The sequence below is a fragment of the Sorex fumeus genome, unplaced genomic scaffold (assembly GCF_029834395.1).
Source record: "Sorex fumeus unplaced genomic scaffold, SorFum_2.1 ptg000153l, whole genome shotgun sequence".
Classification (NCBI taxonomy): Eukaryota; Metazoa; Chordata; class Mammalia; order Eulipotyphla; family Soricidae; genus Sorex; species Sorex fumeus.
The window spans coordinates 1428348-1447687 of record NW_026606210.1 but is presented as its reverse complement, the minus strand read 5'-3'; the positions used below and the strand labels follow the sequence as shown (position 1 = coordinate 1447687).

The 19340-nt window shown below is 69.8% G+C and overlaps 1 protein-coding gene across 2 annotated transcripts in view; it reads right to left on the bottom strand.

Moving 5' to 3' along the window:
• WNT7B (Wnt family member 7B) overlaps positions 1–17361 on the bottom strand; it is a 30329-nt gene extending 12968 nt beyond the window's left edge. The window contains exon 1 of one of the 2 annotated variants that reach the window (XM_056107022.1): positions 17272–17361. In XM_056107022.1, the coding sequence (XP_055962997.1) occupies positions 17272–17342 (71 nt within the window). In that variant the 5' untranslated portion in view covers positions 17343–17361. Of the gene's footprint in view, positions 1–14000; positions 14103–17271 lie in introns of those variants that run through there. The other variant, XM_056107021.1, reaches the window with a different exon arrangement.
• Positions 17362–19340: the final 1979 nt, after the last annotated feature.

Sequence of the window (19340 nt, the reverse complement as noted above, 5' to 3'; positions counted from 1 at the left end):
GCCCCCCTGGACGGGGGTCCGAGCGAGCTTATGGGGGTGGGGCCCCCGGCACCCCAGGGCCCAACCCCAGCCCCAAGGTGGCCCTTGTAAAGGGCGCGGCACCTTCGCCACTGCAGCCGAGGGCTCAGCAAGGCCAAGAAGACCCCCGCGGCCAGAGATGCCCAGACGGGCTGTGGACGCGGCTCTGTCACCTTTTCCCGTCACCCCTGCTCCCCTCTCCTCTCCCCTGTTCTATCTCCTTCTCTCTCCCTCTCTCCCTCCTTCCCTCCCTCTCTCTCCCTCTCTCCTTCTTTCTCTCTCTCAGCCTCAGTGGACACTAGTCAGTCTCCTCCCAGGGTTCCTGTGTCCAAGCTCTTCCATGTGACCCTCGGCCTCCAGTGCCCGGGGTAACGGCTGGACACGGTGCTGGGCAGCGGGGTCCTTTGTTTAGCTCGGGGTGAGAATGGCCACGAGGAAGCGGAATCACTGGCTCCCGGCCACTGGGCTTCCAGCAGCAAACTGGGCACTGGGCTGGAGCAAAGTCTGTGAGAGGCCCCGCCCGCCCCTCCCCCCCGTGGGTGTTTTCCCAGGGACAGTGTCCGTGTGGCCTGAGCCACAGCACGTGCTGCGGTGCCCAGGGCGGACACCCAATTCCCGGCCCGCCCGCCCGCCCGCTAATCTGCCCGGACCCCCCGGGTCCCCGCGGGCACAATGGGCAGCGGCGCCCGCTGGGGCCCGTGAAAGCGCGTCTGGGCTGGGAGCGGGCTGGAATCCGGGGAATTCAGCGCCGAGTAACCGTAGATGCTCAGAAAAACGAGCCGGGGAAGTGAGAAGGATGGGAACGGCGGGCGCCCCGGCGCGGCCCACTGCACCGCCCGGCCCGAGCCCCCGGCAGCCTCGGCAGCCTCGGCCGGGCGCGGGGACCCCCCCACCGGGGCAGGAGCTGGGGGGGGACCGGCGGGACTTGGAGTCGACCCTGAGGGCCGCGTGGCCCCCCCGCCCTGCACCCCGAGACCCCTGCACCCTGGCCGCTGCCACGAGGTGCCCCACCCCCTCCGCAGCTGGCCGCCCCTCCAGCCCCTGGCATGCCCGCCCTGGACGCCAGTGAGTCCTGGTCATTCGGGGCCCCTCACCCGGCAGCCAGGACCTGAGGCGCAGCCCCCGCCAAGCTGTGTCCTGGGTCCTTCCCGACGGGGTGAGGTGAAGGCGTGTGGGGGGCCACTCGGGACCCCCAAGGTTGCCTCCACTAAAAGGCAGCCCAGGGCCAGAGAACTGGTTCAGGTCGGTCAATACTCACGGGCCGAGAGCACACAAGAGGCCCTCAGTGCAATGACAACACCACAGGTGCCCCCGAGCACTGCCAGCTGGAGCACCAGCGACAGAGACACAGTGATGGAAGCACCGGCCATGAGACCACCACCGGTGGGAGCACCACTGATGGGAGCACCACCGATGGGAGCATCACCAACAGGAACATCACCGAGGATCACTACAAATGGGAGCACCGCCTACAGGAGCACCACTGATAGGTGCACTACTGATGGAGCATCAATGATAGTGATGGGAGCACCAATGATGGGCACATCACCTATGGGAGCATCATTGATGGGCGCACTACTGATGGGAGCACCACTGATGGGAACATTACTGGCAGGATCATTACTAAGGGAGCACCACCTGCGGGAGCACCATTGATGGGCGTGCTACTGATGGGTGCACCACCAATGGGAGCACCACCGATGGGCGCATCACTGACAGGGTCGTCGCGAACAGAAGCACCACAGGAGCATCACAGACAGGAGCACCACTGATGGGAGCACCACTGGTGGGAGCACCACTGACGGGAGCACCACCAATGACTCCAGCACTGCTGGGGGCCCCACAGACAGGAACTTCTCCAAGAGTGATTCCTCTGAAGAAATTTAAATACATTCCCACTCCCAAATATAAAAAAGATGGTCCAGGCAAAGGACTGGCTGGGCGGTTCTTTCCGGAAGCGGCCCCCAGCGCCCATGGGTGGGGGGTGGTCCCACAGCTCAGCCCACTCACTCTGGGGAAGGCAAGTCAGACGTGCCCACCCGCGGCAGGCACGCAGGGGCCGGGCATCCTGGGAGGGGCTGCTGGCGGCAGCAGCTGAGTGGTCCCTGCAGGTGAGGACCCAGGAGGGTCCCCGAGGCTGTAAGAGGCAGGAGATGTGCACCCCTCCCCCAATCGCCGTCTTCCCAGGGGTCTCCGTGCCGGGACCACGCAAAGGAACGGAGGCCCAGCCGCCCCCAGCCTCAGAGCCCTGCGGTGTGGTGAGTGGCTGAGGAGCCGGGGGCGGGGAGTGGGGTGCCTGCGGACGGACGCTGGGCGGGGGGCCACTCCTGCTGGAACCTTCCGGAAGGAACGGGCGCCCTCGAGGCAATCGCTCTGTAATACAGCAAGCCCCACGCGGTGTGGCGTTGGCAGCAGGTGGCCCGCACTATGCCAGGGTCAAAGGGAGGCAGGCCCAGGTCCCCGTCACACCCCCCGTGCGGTGGTCACTGCAGAAACGGTCTGGGAGATGCCCCATCCTGAGGTCCCGACTGGCCCAAGGGACTTGGGGGCAGGGTCTGGGGGCTGCCACAGGGCACTCTGGGGTCCCCAGGCCTCAGCCCAGGTCTATCTCCTCGCTTGCCCTCCTCCCGGCACTGCAGGTGTGGAGTCCCCGTCCCCCTGGCCACCATGCCCAGCACCCACTGGTGGGGAGGGGGCCAGGACCTTCTGACCCTCCCCAGGGCCAGCAAGGGTGCCGGGAAGTGCTGGCTGGGGCGACAGAGCTGCGTGGTGGCATTAGGAGGGGTGGGGATGGGGGACGAGGGACTCGGGCTCCGTCCCTGCCTCTGCTCCCCGCTCAGCCCCTACACCCAGACTCGGGACCCCAGAGACCCCTCCCAGCCCCATGGAGAGCAGGGGCGGGGGGTCCGGGGCTTAGGATAGGGGGATCAGGCTAGCCTGTAGCCCTCTGCCCTGTGGCCGCTTGGCCCTGGGTTTGAGCCACCACTGGGCCCAGGGCTGCCTGACAGGCAGACCAGGAGTGGACGAGCCCCAGGATGAGCGGGGCCCAGAAACAGGGGGTCGCCTTGCTGGGTTTCCTCCCAGCTGGGGTCCCCACAGTGGGCATGACCTGCCCCTGGTCGGGCAGCAGAGGGAGGGTCCGCATGTCTCTGGGGGGGGGGTCTAATCAAGCTTCAGCCCCGACGGGAGGGGAAAGGGCAGGTGGGCGGCCCCAGGAGGCAAAGGGAGATGCAGCTGACCCCGTGGGGGGCGGGGATGAGGGGTCCCCAGGGTGCTGGCGCTGACCACAAGCTCTCTGGCCCTCCCGGCACCAGCCCCATCTCCACCCCGAGAAAAACCTCATGAGCTAGGGCCAGAGGGAGCCCGGCCGCACGGGTCCTGGACAGGCAGAAGGTCACCTCGTCCAGTCGGCACGCCCAGCCCTGGGGTCACTGCATGCCCAGTCCTGGTCACTGCATGCCCGGCCCCCGGACCACTGCCCGCCTAGTCCTGGTCACTGCACACTGGTCACACCCAGCCTTGTGGTCACTACAGCGCTCAGGGGCCCAAAACCAGACTCCCAAAGGCCCTGAGGTGAAAAACGGCCACATCCCTGGTCTCCCAGCCCGGCTGTCAGCCCGCACCCCCTCCGCACCCCGGCCGGCCCTGGGACCCCCAGAGAGGGGACAGCAGTGAGAACCGTGGGGGTGGCAGATGCTACCTGCTCTGAGCTCACCCCACCCAGGATCGGGTGCCCCTGGGGAGAGCCCCTTTCTGCCGAGACCCCGACTAGGCCTGGACAGGCCCCTGGAGTTGGGACACGGCCCAGGGACACGAGATGTGTGGCGTGTCCCGTGTAGCATGCAGTGGACGGGACTGCGGTCTGCAGCACAAGCGTGTAGCGTGTGGTGGATAACACAACATGTGTGACACAGCATGTCCCGTGTCACATGCAGTGTTCAGCGCTGCGTGGGATGCACGGGGGAACACGTGTGGAGTATGGATCACAAGCTGACCTGCAGACCCGTGTGTGTCCATGGCGTGGGTCCCCAGCTGTGTCTGAGCTGTGCTTTCATTTCTTTTTTTTTTTCTTTTTGGGTCACACTGGCGATGGTCAGGGGTTCCTCCTGGCTCTGCACTCAGGAATCACTCCTGGCGGTGCTCGGGGGACCCTATGGGATGCTGGGAATCGAACCCGGGTCGGCCACGTGCAAGGCCAACGCCCTCCCCGCTGTGCTATCACTCCAGCCCCATGAGCCGTGCTTTCAGGGGTTGGGGTTTGTTTTGTTTTTACTTTTTATTTTGGTGTTTGGGGTCACACCCGGCACTGCTCGGGGGTTCCTCCTGACTCTGCGCTCAGCGATCACTCCTGGCGGGGCGCGGGGGATTCGACGGGATGCCGGGGATCGAACCCGGGTCAGTCCCTGCAAGGTGAGCTCCCCACCCACTTGTCCTGCCACTCCAGCCCCAAGAACTGACGCTCTGTGACGCGTGTGTTGTGGGACAGAGAACACAGATGACGTGTGCAACGTGTGCAGTGCCTCTGTGCCGTGTGTGGCGTGCGGGGGGGGGAGGGGGCACGTGTCCTGGGTAACACGCGTGCTGTGACGTGTGTTCTGTGGAGCAGAGAACGTGGGAGGCGTGTGCAGTGTGTGAGAGGCACGTGTGTGGAGTGGGGCGCGGTATCAGAAGTGCTCGGCTGTGCGTAGCGTGACGCACACGTGACTGCCACACAGGCAGCGCGCCACACGCACTGTGAACCGTGATCTGCAGCGCGCGGCGTGCACTGGGTGTGTAACGGCCTGATGTCGGATATGTGACACGAGGCACCGTGGCTCCCGCGTGTGGGACACAAGGCCTCCTCCTAGCACGTGCCCTGCAAGAAGCGTGTGCGTGGCCGCCTGTCACGCGGGCACAGAGCAGGGGACAGGGAGGAACAATTGCGGCAGCATCGGCTGGTTCCCTCCACGCAGGCCTGGGGGGTCTGGGAAGGGGCGTCCCGGGGGCAGGCGGGGGAGCCCGGGACAGGGACCTTCCTGCCCAGTTCTCCTGGGGCCATTCACATGGGTAGCTGGGGACCTTCAGGCCCTCCCGGGGTTCTGGCCCCACCCACACCATTCCCCTCGGGCTGGCCTTGCCCTTCCCAGGGCCCCGGGGCCACCTGGCCAGTGGGGGGGGGGCAGGGGGGAAGGCTCCCGCCCCCTTGCTCTTAAGTCTGAGGCTCCAGTCAGGGGCTGACCCCAGCCCCTGGCCCTGGCCCTGCCCACACCTGTACCACCCTGTACCTTGCCCCCCCCACCCCCAGGGTCCCCGTCCCCAGCCTCCACACCCACAGACAGAGCCGCAGACCCTGGGAGCAGACCCCCGGGGGCCAGGCACAGCCCTGCCCTCACTCATCCCGACCCCACCCCTGCAGGGACCCGCCTCCCGGTGCCTCCCAGGGGGGCTCCTGGCCCCAAGCAGGTCCCTAAGCTCTAAGGGGGCTGGTCCAGCCCCTCTCCAACCTGTGAGCTCTGCAGGGCGGGGACCCCCACACCCGCAGCCCCCCGGGAGGTGAGCAGAACTTGGCCTGCCTCCGCCCCACCCCTGGCCCCGGCCCCAGCTGCCCAGCTGCCCCCGCTGCTGGCCCCAGGCGGCCACTTTGTAATTCTTCCTTCTTGGGCATCCTCCGGCAAAATATTTGAAGAATGTTCTAATTATCTGCGCTCAGCCAGGGAGGCGGGCCTGGGTCCATTTATGCAGAAAGGACTCAGCAAATGCCCAGAGGCCAGTACCTGGTGCCCACACCCACCTGCACCCGCGGCCCGCTGCTTCTCCCACAGGTGGCCCTGCCTGGTGCAGCCGAGATGGGCCCCAGCGCGGTTCCCAAGCTCAGGAGCCGGCGGGGTCCCACAGGGCCCGGGAGGGGCTGGGCGGGAGCCTGTGGCCACTCAGCTGGCCGGGGCGCCTGGCAGGGGCTGCCGCACCCCCGTGCCCGCAGCCATTGGGCAGAGTGGAGCAGAACAGGGCAGAGCCGGAGGCAGCGAGCGCCCAGGGCACCGAAGTCCCGGGAGCCTCTCTCCTCCCAGGCTGGGCCTTCAGCCTCTTCCTCCCCTGGGAGCTGGGCCGAGCCGGGTGCCCAGGGAACAGCCAGTTCCGGGCACCCCAGGCCTGCCCGGGCCTCCGCTCCGTCCTGAAAGCAAGCCCTGCCCCGGCACACGAGGCCCTGAGTTGGGTCCCAGGCACCGACGGCGGCACTGCCAGGCGGCCTGATTTTTTTTTTTCCTTTAAGGCTGCTCACCCCACCCCGCCCTTCAGGCAAAAAGCCTCCCCCTCTATTGCCTTGGTACGAGGGCTGAGAGGGGCCTCGGGGGTGCAGAAGCCCTGCAGGGCAGCCCCCCGCCACAGCCCACCTCCGGGAGCCAGGAGGAGGTGCTTGCGGGCACAGGGCAGCAAGGGGCCTGGACAGGAAGTGCCCGTTGGCGGCCGGCACCCTCGCTGTCCCTCCTGTGCCTCAGTTTGCCGCTGTCCCCATGAGGGGCCATGGGCAGGTTCGCGGCAGCTTCCCAGGAGTGTCCTTGCCTGCTGCCCCCAGGCCGCTGCCCGCCATGCCCGGGGAAGGGAGCGGAGTGAGGGCCTGCCCACATAGCCGGCATTCCTGGCCTGGCATCCGGGGACCCCACCCTAGACAGCAACCGGGAGGCCCAAGGCAGGTCGGGCCCCGGGCGGGTCTGGCGGGACTGAGGCCACACAGAGCCGGGCAGTCCTCAGAGCCCCTCCCGGCCATGGGATCTGGGGAACGGGACCACCACAGTGGGTCACTGTGACAGGCCCCCTCAGTCCCTGGCACCTCATTTTCGGACCTCAGAAACTTCCAGAGCTCTGCGGAACAACAAGGGCCCCACTGGGACGCCACTGGGCCCAGTCATTCCTCCTCCAGGCCCAGCTCTGTGCCTCCTTCTCCAGGCAGTCAACTCAGGTTTATCCTCTTTCCTCCCTGCCCTGCTCCGTGGAGAAAGACTGGGGGTTCAGAGTCAGCCATGCGCATCTGCTCAGCCACGGGCACCCTTCCTGCACCCTCGGGGGCTCCAACCTGCCCCTCATCACAGGTCTGATCTCTCTCCCTGCACCCAGAACCCCCAAAATGCCGAGGCCCCGAGCAGCACCGCAGAGGGAGAGACGCCTGGTGCCAGCCTCCGCCCTGCAGGCAAGGGGCCTGGGGTGCCAGGCGGAACAGAGGGACACATGGGGGGTGGAGGGAGACGGCCTTTGTCTCACATCCAGACCGGGCGTCCAGTCAGCCGCACCTTCCCTTCACCTCACACTCAGCGCCTGGTTGGGGGGTGCAGAGCCGTAGCATGGGGGGCCGTGTGCGGAGGGCGTTCAGCTGCTGGCTGGCGGCCTGCAGGGACCCCCTCCTGGGCACAGGTGGAAGCCGGGGTCCAGACCAGGTGGGCTTAGCGGGGGCACTCAGCGCCTCCAAGCCCCGCCCCCGCCCAGCCCGACACAGGGGTCCTCTCGGCCAGGTTCTTGGACACTGCCCTGCTCACCAGGCTCACTCTGGTCCCCCCAAGCATCCTGGGGCTGGACCCCAGGAGCAGCCACCGCAGTCCCGCCCCCACCCCACCCCAGCACCGGCCGTGTCCCACAGCCAGCTCCCGGGGGGCTCTGTGCCCCCTTCTGGAGGGAGGGGACATCTGCGGCAGGAGTCCTCTCAGCTTGGGCCCTGGCAGGACCAGCCGAGGCCTTTGTCCCCACCTGCCCCCGCCCCTGGTCTCCCTGGAGCCTGCACAGGCAGGGCGGGAAGTGGCCCCACCTCTGTGGGCAGTGGGCGGCCGGGAGACCCGAGGGCGGTGGTCCCAGAGGTGATTCTCACCTACCGGCCCGTGAGCCACGGCGAGGCCGCCCTGGGGAGCCCCGAACCCTGAGTCAGTCCTGCCAGTGGGGCCAGCACAGCCCGTGCCAGCCTGGAGCCAGGGCAGAAGGAGGCCTCTCGGACTCTGAGCCCCCATTCCCAGACTCCCCACGCCCACCTGGGGGCCAACAACACCAGCCAGCTGGCCCTGCCTGCTGCCCTCTCTGGCCACTCCTGCATCCACCCAGGCCTGAGAGTCGGGAGGACAGACCCGACACACCCCCGAGGGGCTCCTTCGGGCACTGCAGTCTGGCACAGGCCCCGTGTGGGCAGCTGGACGCCGGGCAGACCTCTGGTCCCTTCCAGGGCATGCGGAGAGCATCGGGAACCTCCGGTGAGCTCAGCCCAGGAGGTCCGAGTCGGGAGGCGGAAGCAGTCATCCGGCCCCTAGGCCAGCCCCTGTGCCCAGTGGGCACAAGAGGCCATGTGGCCGCCTCCAGCCTACTTCCCCCTACCCTGCCCACAGTAGCTCAGACAGCGGGTCTGGAGGGGGACCTCCCAACTCTCTCCTCTGCAGGCTAATACAGCCGCACCAAGACCCTAGAGGGAGCACTGCACCCTCAGCACCAAGGCCCTAGAGGGAGCACTGAGCCCTCAGCCCTACCCTAGCACCTGCCCCTGGGGCAGCCGCCAAAGCACCTGGCCAGCCCCCAGGCCCCGCCCCGTGTGGTCCCGCCCACAAGACCACGCCCATCGTGGACACGCCCCCGAAGCCCCGCCTATCGGACGCTGCTCCTCCCTTGCGGCCACGCCCACTGTGGCCCCGCCCCATGTTGCCCCGCCTTGGTCCCGCCCATGTGTCCACGCCCAGTATGGCCACGCCCCTGAGTCCCGCCTATGGGGCACTGCTCCTCCCTTGTGGCCACGCCCATTCTGCCCCCCCACCATGGTCCCGCCCCCACATAGCCCCGCCCTGCCCCGCCCACCCATGTATCTCTGCCCAGTATGGCCACGCCCCTGAGTCCCGCCTATCGGGCCCTGCTCCTCCCCTTGCGGTCCCGCCCCACCGTGGCCACACCCATCATGGCCCCGCCCACCGCGATGCCACGCCCCTGTGTGGCCTCCACCACGCCCTGTTAGGCCCTTGGCCTCAGCGGCCCCAGCTCTGTGCACTGCCCCGTTCTCGGGGCCAGGGCAGCTCCCTGGTCTGGGCGGCCGGTGGAGGGGTCAGGGCAGGGACCCCATGTGAGGAGGCCTCGCTGCTCCCACACCCTCTGCTCTTGCAGGTAGCTACTGGCCAGGCCCCACAGGACCCTCCAGCCAAGGGGGGTGTGAGCACAGTGAGGTGGTCCTTGGGGTTCTCGGAATGTCACTGTCCAGTGAGGCCCGCCGGGAGCCCTCCCCGAGGCCACCTTCCCCGGCCCCACACACCCCCCACTCTGCCACGGACACTGTGGCCTTCTCGGGGGTCTCCACGTGGGACCCGCCTGCATCCTCCACCTGCTTGATGCGTCCAGGGCCAGAGGGCTCCCTGCTGCCCGCTCGGCGGTGGGCGCCGGGGCCCCTGGAGGGGTCCAGCCTCTGTGGTGCATCGGGAGGATGGAGGAGGGCGCACCTGTGCCCACCCCCACCCGTCCGCGGCCCGAGGGGAGGCCCCGTCCCCACAGAGGACAAATGGTGGTTTTGTCCTTGGCCGGCGGCGGCCGGCATCACACAATGACCCTTTCATGCCGCGCGGGAGCCCGGCCCGGGTTTCATTTGACGAGGAGGCGTCTGGGCTCCTGTCCCCTTGCTGGGGGAGGGGACACTGCGTCCTGTGAGCCGGACCCCCCAGGCTCCTCAGAGCAGGGGCCGCAGGGGCTGGGGGCAGCCGCTCCTGCCGCCCTGGTGGCCGCGGGACCCCTGAATGCCGGGCGCTGGCCAGGGCCGCACGCAGGGACCCCCGCCTTGGACAGAGGGTGAGTGTCCACAGTGACGGGCATCATCAGGCTCCCCGCACCGCCGCCACTTCCCCCATTGTCCTCTCAGCAGAGGGAAGCTTCCCCACACGCCAGAGCCCTGGGTGGCTGTCCGGTGCCCTCCTGGCCTGTGTCAGGCCCCAGACCCCCCCCTCCCTCACCATGCACCTGCTTATCTCATGCTCCTATGAAGTCCAGGCAACTCCTATTCATCCTGCCACATCCTGACCGGAAGTCACCTCTTCCAGGAAGCCCTCTGAGAGTCTCACCAGAGAATTTAATCTCTTTTATTTCAAAGCACGGTCACCCAGACTTTTCGGATGCTCCCTGAGAGCTGGGGACAGCCCTTCTCACCGTGTACCAGTATGAACCTGGCCCTGCTGAGTTCTCCCAGCTGTCCGGGAGGAGAGAGAGCCCCCTCGGCCTCCCCCGGGACATAGCCACACCGGGGGATACACCAGGGCCCGGAGAGGCGTGGGCAGTGGGCGAGGACCCGTGATAACCTATCTAGGGCTCTCCTCGGGTCCACAGGGCGCAGGAGCAAGCACCCCCTTACCTGCCTGCCCGGAGTTCAGACACCATTTCTAGAAGGTTTCCCCCTTCAAAGTGGTGATTTTTTTTTTTTTTGCTTTTGGGTCACACCCGCGATGCTCAGGGGTTACTCCTGGCTCATACACTCAGGAATTGCTCCTAGCGGTGCTCGGGGGACCCTATGGGGTGCTGGGAATCGAACCTGTGTTGGCCATGTTGGCTGCGTGCAAGGCAAACGCCCTCCTCACTGTGCTATCGCTCCAGCCCCCCAAAATGGTGATTCCTTTATGAAAAATGAAAAAAAAGTGGTGATTTCTGATTCGTGCCATTTCCAATCATCCTTTTGCTGAGCCCTCAGCTCCGTTCTAATCTCAAACTGGGTCCCTGGGGGCCCCCCGACCCAGCCCATGTGTTTCAGGCTGCAGGGCCGGGGTCAGCAGGTGGGCTGACCTGCACCCACAGAAGGGGGTCTCAGGGGATGAGGCAGAGCCGGGCAGCCCCCCCTCCCCCCCGCAGAGGCCTTGCACAGCCTGGCTGACTCAGCCCCGCAGGCTGGAAACCGCATCTCCTGGGGGCATCCCCCCCATGCCCGAGGGCGGGGAGTCCCTCTCCGCACCCCTCCTGATTCAGCAGCCCCCAGCCCTGCCCCGGGTCCTGCCCAGAGGGCCTCCGAACCACAGGCAGGGCAAAGCCGCAGGCAGGTGGTCGGTGAGTAACCGCCCGTCACCCGTGACTCAGCCGTCGTCACAAGAGGCTCAGACCGGAAGACCTGGGCATCACTGCGGCCGGCTCCCACATCTGGCTGGAAGGGGCCAGCTCATTCCAGCGCAGGGCCCGGGCCGGCCCCCCGCAGCACCCACCTGCCTACCTGACCCCGGGCACAGGGGCCCGCGCACGCACGGGGACCACAGACCAGGTCCCAGACACATGCCCCGCCCCAGCTGGGGTTCAGGAGCCGCCATCGGATAGAGGTGCGGATTCCAGGACGAAGTAACTTCCGGAAAGTTCTCTGGAGCAGAGACGTCTCTGCGGGTCTCTCCTGCCCCGGCACGCTCAGGCCCCGCCGGACTTTTTCCTTGGGTTTTTCTGAGGCACTGAGGGGCCTTAAGGCATCCGCATCCCTACTCAGGTCTGCACTGCCTGCCTCACGGCCCCCAAGAGCACACACACAAGCACACACACGCATTCACACACACGCACACACACACACACATACAGGCACACACACTGCATATACATTCAACGCACGTATGCACACATGCACACACATATACCTTCATGTATGCACACACACGTGTACATCAGCACATGCACACACACATGCACACTCACACATGCATGCACGTACACATGCACATACCTCCACTCACATGTGCCCACATTGATAATGCACTGACACATGCATCTATGTGCAGACACATACACTCGTGCACACACCCACACGCACACGTACACACACTCACATGCACACACACATACCCTGACAGATACATATATTCACACGTGCACACACTTACACATGCACACACGGATAGAGGCATTCACACGATTCGTACATGCAGACACGTGACTCATACACACATACGCACACATATACCATCACGGACACTCACACGTGTTCAGGGGTACACAGGCTCACACATGCATGCATATATGCGCACACAAGCACACTCTCACGTCCACACACATTCATATACTCGCTCCATGATTCACGCACACACACACACACGTGAGCACACACACAGGCAAACATGCTTGGATACACACACTCACTGGCACACACAAATGCACACATACGTTCATACAGTCACCACACACACATACACGCTCACGCAAATTCACACGTTCCCGCAGTCACACACTTATTCCCACGTTCACAGACACACAGTTGGGGACCGACCTCTTCCCGGCCAGCCCTGTGCCCATCTCAGCAGGGAGGGGACCCCAAGGTGCCGGGGCCTCTGTCGGAACATCTGCCTGGCGCCCCACCCCGCCCCACCCCATCCCTGGGAAGCCGCCCTCGGCCCTGGCGCTCTGGTCTCCTGGCGCTGGGTGGCAATGACAGGCAGGGCAGAGTCTGCCGTATTGCTCTGCCAGCCCCTGGACCCCAGAACTGGCCCGGGAAGCCAAGCAGGCCCGCCGCGCGCTCGGGGGCACCGGCACAGATGGTTGGCACCCCGGGCCCTGGGCAGACCAGCCTCAGGAAGCCACCTGCGCCACCCGCGGGCCCCGAGCCCCCCTCTCTCCAGCTCCCGGCCCCTCCCCCACCTCCTCCTGGCGACTCTGGTGAGCTCCTACACCAGGCTCACCCGGAGACGTCCCTGGACACCTCCCCAATGAGCCCAAACCTCAACCAGCTGGCCCCAAGAGATTCCCCAAGCAGCGAGCGAGCAGCGAGCGTGCTGACTCCAGCAAGGCTTAAGCGGGAGCCGCGGATGGGGGGAGGGGGCCCTGCCTCCCTCCCCCGCCCCCGACACACCCAAGGGCCCTCCGAGCGCCCCCATGCACGCACGGTCCGCGGTCCGTGGGAAAGCAGGACGCGGCTGGCGCTCGAGTCCCGGCGATCGCGGGTCCCCGTCCCGCCCCGCGCCTGCTCCCCGCCCCCCAGCACCCGGCGATGCCTCGGCAGCCGGGGCTGCCCGCCGGGCTTGGAGCGCTCCCTGCGCCCGCGCGGACCTTGTAATTATGACCCACAGCCCGGGAAACCGCGGGCCTCGCAGCATCTGGCTGCGGTTGCGAACTTTTGTTTCAAGATGCGCGACTATTTATAGACGGAAAACTGGTAGGATAGTAATTTCCGAGGGGCTGGAGAAGCATTGGCTGCGTCTCTATTAGAAGGGGGGTGGGGGCGCGGCGATTTATTAGGGCCGCGGCCGCGCGGGGGAGGGGCGGCGCGGGGGGCGGGGAGGCCGCGTGAGGCGACCCCGGACGTGGCCCGCGTGTCGAGGAGCGGGCGGGGGAGGGGAGGCGGGCCGGGGAGGCCGCGCCGCCGCTGAGGTTTGATCAGTAGCATCCAGCTTGAATTCCCCCAAACGGCGGTTCCATAAATCAAACTCCTCCTGCAAGCCGAGGCCAGCGCATATGCGTCCCATTAGGCACCGGGCGAAGCCACCGCCGCGCCCGCCGGGAGCCGCGGGGACGGACGCACGCGCGCGCCCACGCCCCGCGCGCCGGCCGGGCCCGACACCCGAGCGCGCGCGGGCCCCGGCGCGCGCCGGCGCCCCCCGCGCCCCCCGCCAGGTGAGCGGCGGGCGGGCCCCGCGTCAGGCCTCGCGGCGCGCCGGGCAGCGGCCGGCGGCCCGCTGGGCAGCTGCCCGGCCGGGCGCAGCGCGCACGTGGGTGTCAGTGCGCGCGCCGCGCCCCGAGAGGACAGGGCGTCTGCGCTGCGCTGGCCCGTCCGCCCAGGGGGTCCCCGGCTCCAGGGCTCCCCTCGGACGCGCCGGGAACCTCCGCGCCGCGCGCCCTGAGCGCGCCGCCCGCACGGCCCGGGCTCACCCCGCAGCCCGGCGCGCTTGCTCGGCCCCCGAGGCCGCGCCGTCGCGCTGTCCAGTTGTCCCCCGACCGCCCCACGCCGTCACCTGGGCGGCTTCAGCCCCAACGCCCCGCCCGCACCGCGCCCGCCCGGCCCGGCGCTGGGGCGGGGGCGAGGGTCCGCGCGCGCCCCGCTCCCGGCCACTCACAGGTAGCTGCCGCTGGACAGGAGGAGGAAGATCTGCGGGCAGTAGATGGACAGGAGAAGGCGCCGCCGCGACAGCAGCAGCATGGTGAGCCGGGCCCCCCGGTGGGGCCGGACGGGCCCCGCGGACAGGTCGCCCGCCCGCCGCGGCCGGGGTCTCCGCGGCCCTCCGCTGGCTCGGGCGGCGGCTCCCGCAGCTAAGGGTCCGGGCGCGCGGGCCACGGCGCGGTGGTCGCCCGAGCCCCGCCGCCGGGGCCCCGCATCGCGCTCGGGCTGGGGCTTCGGCGGGCGCCCGGGCTGGAGCGCCGCGCCCGGTCCGCGGGCGGCGGGTGCGCGTCGAGCGCTCGGCGCGTCCGTCGAACCGGCTCTGTCGCTCGCCGCGGCTCACGTCTCCGAGCCTCCCGGGCGCGCGTCTGCCATTGGACGGGCGGCCCCGACATCCGCCTCCTTCGCGGGCGGGTTTTTTAAAGGGGAGGCTGACCGAGCCTGCGGCGGGAGCCGCCCCCGGCCGTGCCGAACGGCCTTGGCCCCGTCGCGCTCCCCCACCCGCCCCCGCCGCGACTCCCGCGAGCCGCGCGGAACAGCTCGGGCCTGCCGCCCCGGAGGGTGCGTCTCGGGAGGCACCGCGGGGTGACCGCGCGGGGGCCGCGTGCCGGTCCCGGGCCGGGGCGGCGGGGGCGTGCGCCCGGGCAGCGTGGGCGCGCGTGAGGGCACAGGTGTGCGCGCCCAGATGCCCGCTGCGCCCTGCCCCTCGGCCTGCGTGCGCGCCTGGGCTGGGGACGGCTGCCTGGGGGTGGGGGGTCGCCGGCACTCCCGGCTGCAGCCCACCCGGGCCTCCGGGCGGGGTTCTCCTGTGCTCGAGCGCGCGCACGGCGGTGTTGGAGAGGGGGCTGGCGCGGGGGAACCCCAGCAGGTGCACGTGGGCCCCGACTCTGGCTTCCACCGTCTCCCTTGCACCATCCGCGGGGTGTGGGGATGCCGGGAGACCCTCCTGCTTCCTGAGACTCGTTACCTCGGACCCCGCGCGGCTGGCGACTGAGCCCGGAGCTCCAGGCCTCTGAGCAACCTCCCCAGCCCGTTCGCCGGCGCAGAAATACAGCTCAGAGTCCCTTCTGGTCGGCCCAGGCGGCGGAGACACGGAGACATGGCAGATGGGGACAATGGCGACGAGGACAGCGCGGGTCTCTGCCGTGGGCCCCGGGGGCTCATCTCCAAACTCCTGCAAGGGGGGGCCCTGGAGGCACCCCCAGGCCCCTCTTTCCAAGGGGCAGGAGGCCCATAGCGGCCAGGGTCACTTCCAGAGCCCAGAAAGCCCCTTCTTCTTGCCATGCTTTGGGCACCAGAGGGCCCAAATGTGAGGGCGGGGGCTACCAGGGCCTCTGAAAGCCCCCAGCCCCTCTGCTCCTGGGCAGTGGTCGCCAGAGGCTCATTCTGGGTTCTCAGCCCTCCGGGGCCGCGTGGCAGGACTTCCCGGGCTCATTCCAGATGCCAGCAGCAGGTAGGGCCCGGAGAGGGTGCTCCAGGGGCCCTGCATTCCTGGCCTGGGGGTCCCCGGGGAAGAACGGTGACCCCCCTCCACCTGGGGCTGAGTGTCCCATCCGAGTGGCTTGGCGGTGTGTGCGGCGGGGGCTGGCCCAGACATCCCCCTGAACCCAGGGCCTAAAACTCATCCTTAAACTGCCAACCGGCCGCAGCCTCAGGTGCTGGGTGCCCTGGGGGGATGGTGCAGCCCCTCATCTCCCCCAATCACTGCCCACGCGGGGTCCCCATGTCCCCAGGTGTCTACAGCCTGCTGTGGGCCAGACCCCCACCCCCAGGGGCCCGGGGAAGTGCGTGTTCCTGGGGACACGGCAGGGAGCTGGGTCCACAGGCATCTCCGGCGCGACCACCCAGCTGAGGTCCGAAGGCCAAGGGCAGCCTCCCAGGCCGTCCAGACCTGGATTCACCCTGGGGCTCCACGGAGCCCCTTCTGCCGTCTCTGAGGGGGGCAGGGCAGCGGTTTCCAGGGCTCTGCCCACAGCCTCAGGCTGTGTGTCCCGGGAGGTTGGGGTACCCGAGCAGGGTTCTGGGGGAGGCCAAGGCCGCATCTCCAGCCCCACCTGGGCCCTTTCCCGGCGCCCAAGGCCTCCCTAGCGTGGCCTCCTCACCGGGACACCCAAGGCAGAGCACTGGATTGGGGCGGGGGAGCACACGTGTCCTGGGAGGGACGCAGAGCCCAGCAAACAGGCCGTGTCCACAGGGACCTCACCCCTCATGAACAAACAGCCGGGGACACGGCCTCCACGCAGCCCGCAGTAAACAGCCACCAGAGGCGCAGGGCTCCGGGCCGGCCGGGCGTCTCCACCTGCGGGAAGGCGGCAGGATGGAGGCTGATGGACGCGGGGTCGGGGCGCGGGCCTGGGTGCCCGCCGGGCTGCTGGCGGGCGGCGCTCCCGGACCAGGACCCGCACCGGCCGCCGCGCCTCCAGGCGCCCCGCACCCTTCGCGGCCACACCGCCCCCCCACCCCCCACCCCTGCGAGGCCGAGACGGATTCTGTGTAAAGGAGATCGCAGCTCAACAGGTAAGGACTCGGCTGGCTTCAGGAATGTGGAAATACGACTCAGGGGCAGGTACCGCAGCGAGCCCCGAGCGCGGCCGCGCCAGGGGGAGCGCGGCGAGAGGGGGCCGGGCGCGGGGCCCCCAGCGCGCGGGCGGAGGCGCGCGGGGCGCGGGGCGCGCGGCGAGCCCCCGGCGGCCCGGCCCGGCCCGAGCGAGCCCCGCGAGTTGTCGAGGCAACTTCAACACTCGCGGGGGATGGAGAGCGCCCCGGGGGTCGCGGCGGGCGCCCCGGCCGGCCGGCCGGCCAGCCGGCGCGCTCGCGGCCGGGCGCGCGCCTCCAGCCCCCGGGCCCGGCCGCCGCGCCCCCCCCCCCGAGCGGCCCCCACCCCAGCGGCCGCCCGACGCCCCCCGGCCCCCGCCCCGTCGCACCCTCCGGGCGGTGAGCGCGCGGCCGGGCTCGGCGCCCAGCGCAGCCCGGGGGAGGTAAGGCGCGTCCCACCCCCGGGGCCTGGAGCCCAGACAGGTGAAAGGGAGCGCCGGGCACGTTCGCCGCTACCCGCGCGCCCCGCTCGCCTCCTCCAGCCGCGGCGCCCCTCGGGGAGAGTCGCTGCCCCGGGGGGCCGCGGAGGGGGGACTCCGCGGCCGCTCCGGGGCCACCGCCCGGCCGGGGGTCCCACGCGCAGGGGGACCCGCGCCCGCGCGCTCCTCCCCGCCGCGCGGCCCGCGGACACTCACCCGAGCTTCACGTACAGAACGCCAAAGCAGAGAAACACGTAGAAAATCCACTTGCGTAAGTTCCTGTGCATGATCCAGGGCGGGGGGCTGCGCCATAGACCGCGGGACCGGAGGGGGCGCGCGGGCCGGGCGGGGGGCGGGCGGGCCGGGCCGGGGGCTGCGCGGGCCGGGGGGCTCAGCCGGCGCTGCGGCTCGGGCGGCTGGCGACGCGCGGGCGCTCGGCGCGCGCTGCCACCATGGTGAGCCCGGGGCGCCCCCGCCGCCGGCGCCCCCCGGAGTGACCGGGCCGGGGCCGCGACCCCGGAGCGCGGCGGAGCGGCCGCGGGGGCCCTGGGGCGCGGCGGGCGGGCGGGCGGGCGGGCGCTGCTGCCTCGCTGGGCGCCGCCGCCTGGGGCCGTGCGCGCCTCTCCGAGCGCCGCGGCGGCCAATGTGTCCGCACTTGTCCGCCTCCCCAGGTGACTCGCGGCCCGGGCAGGGGAGCGGCGAGCCAGCGAGCGCGCCCCAGGTAGGAGGACCCGCCTCCCGCCCGCCCTCCTCGCTCGCCGCGCGCTCTCTCTCCCCCGCGCCCCGCGCGCCTCCCTTTTCTCCTCCCTCCCCCCGTGACACACCGACGCATCCACCCCGACCCCCGCCCCGGGCGCGCCCCCTTCCCGCCGCCCGCCCCGGCCCGCGCCGGGTCACCTGCGGAGCGCCCCACGCCCGCGCGCCCGGGTGGGGGCCGGCAGGTCCCGTCTGGGGGGTCGCTGGCCGCCGGGTCTCTGGTCGGGGCGGGCGGTGGTCCGGCGAGGGGGCTCCCGGCCGCCCCCTCGCTCGCACAGGCACCCGGGGCTCCGTCTGGCCGACCCCCGCCCCAGCCCCGGGAGCGCCCCTGCCCCAGACCTCGGGTCCCCCCACCTGTCTCCACGGGCCAGGGAGGGGACAGACAGGCCACAGGCTGGCCCGTCCCTGGGCACCCGGCTGGGAAGGGTCTGGGGGGGAGGGCAGAGGGCGCTGCCCAGGCTTCGGGGTCCCCAGGCTGGACTCCCTACCTCCCTGGACCCGGGGCGCTGAGCCTCGGGGGGCGCGTCTGTGCCCAGTGGGTCGGGGCTGGAGGGTCTCTCCACCCCCAGGTCCCTGCAGGGCGCCCCTCTGGGGGAGGGGATGGAACCGGGCAGGTCCTGGGCTTGCTGGGGGTCTGCAGCACTGGGGAGGGGCTGCGGCCGGGCCCCCTGCGCTCCCCTGCACCCCCTACCCCCCCCCCCCCCAGGCCGAGCGCTCAGGGCCCCGGGCCGTGCAGGCAGCTGGGGGACCCAGGAAAGGGACCTTGGGGACCGCACGCACAGGGCCACCGAGGCCCAGAGAGCAGGAACTGGACAGAGGGACCTCCCCACCCCCGTGTCCCCCGAGCCCCGTGGTCACCCGTCCCGGCCACTGGCCACTGGGCGGGCAGGAGGCACCTGGCCGCGGGCCGATGCTGCCCCCTGGCGGCGGCGGCGGGAGGGACGCGCGGACCGGGCGCGCGGGGCCTGGGTGGACGGGCCAGCGGGCAGCGTCCAGCGCCCGGCGCAGAGGAGCGCGCGACCCCGTGGCCTCTCCGGCCCCGGCCCGGCTGGACTCTGGGGCGGCGGGGCGGGATGCGAGGAGAGGGCGGGGATAAGGCCTGGGGCGCCCTCGCTGGCCTCCCGCCTCGCTGGGCCTCAGTTTCCCCACCCCTGGGCCTGAGGGAGCCGCTCCTCTGGGGACCCGAGGGCGCGCGGCGCGGCGTCGTGCTGCCCCCTGCCGGCCGCAGAGGGAGCGGCGCCGGTCCTCGCGCGCGGGGCAACTGGTCCCAAGGAGGCGGCTTGAGTCCTTGGCCGGCCTCTCCTCTACAGGCGACAGGAGTCAGTTTCTTGGTTTTATTTTAGCTTGGGGAGCACAATCGGTGGTGCTCGGGGCGTACTCCTGGCTCAGTGCTCGGGGAGCACTCCTGAAGGGGTGCAGGGGATGCCCAGAATGGAGCCCAGTGGGACACCTTCAAGGACAAGGCCCTCCCCTACCGCTGTACTAGCGCTCTGGCCCTCAGCAACCTTTGTGGCCCCGTAAAGTGGCCG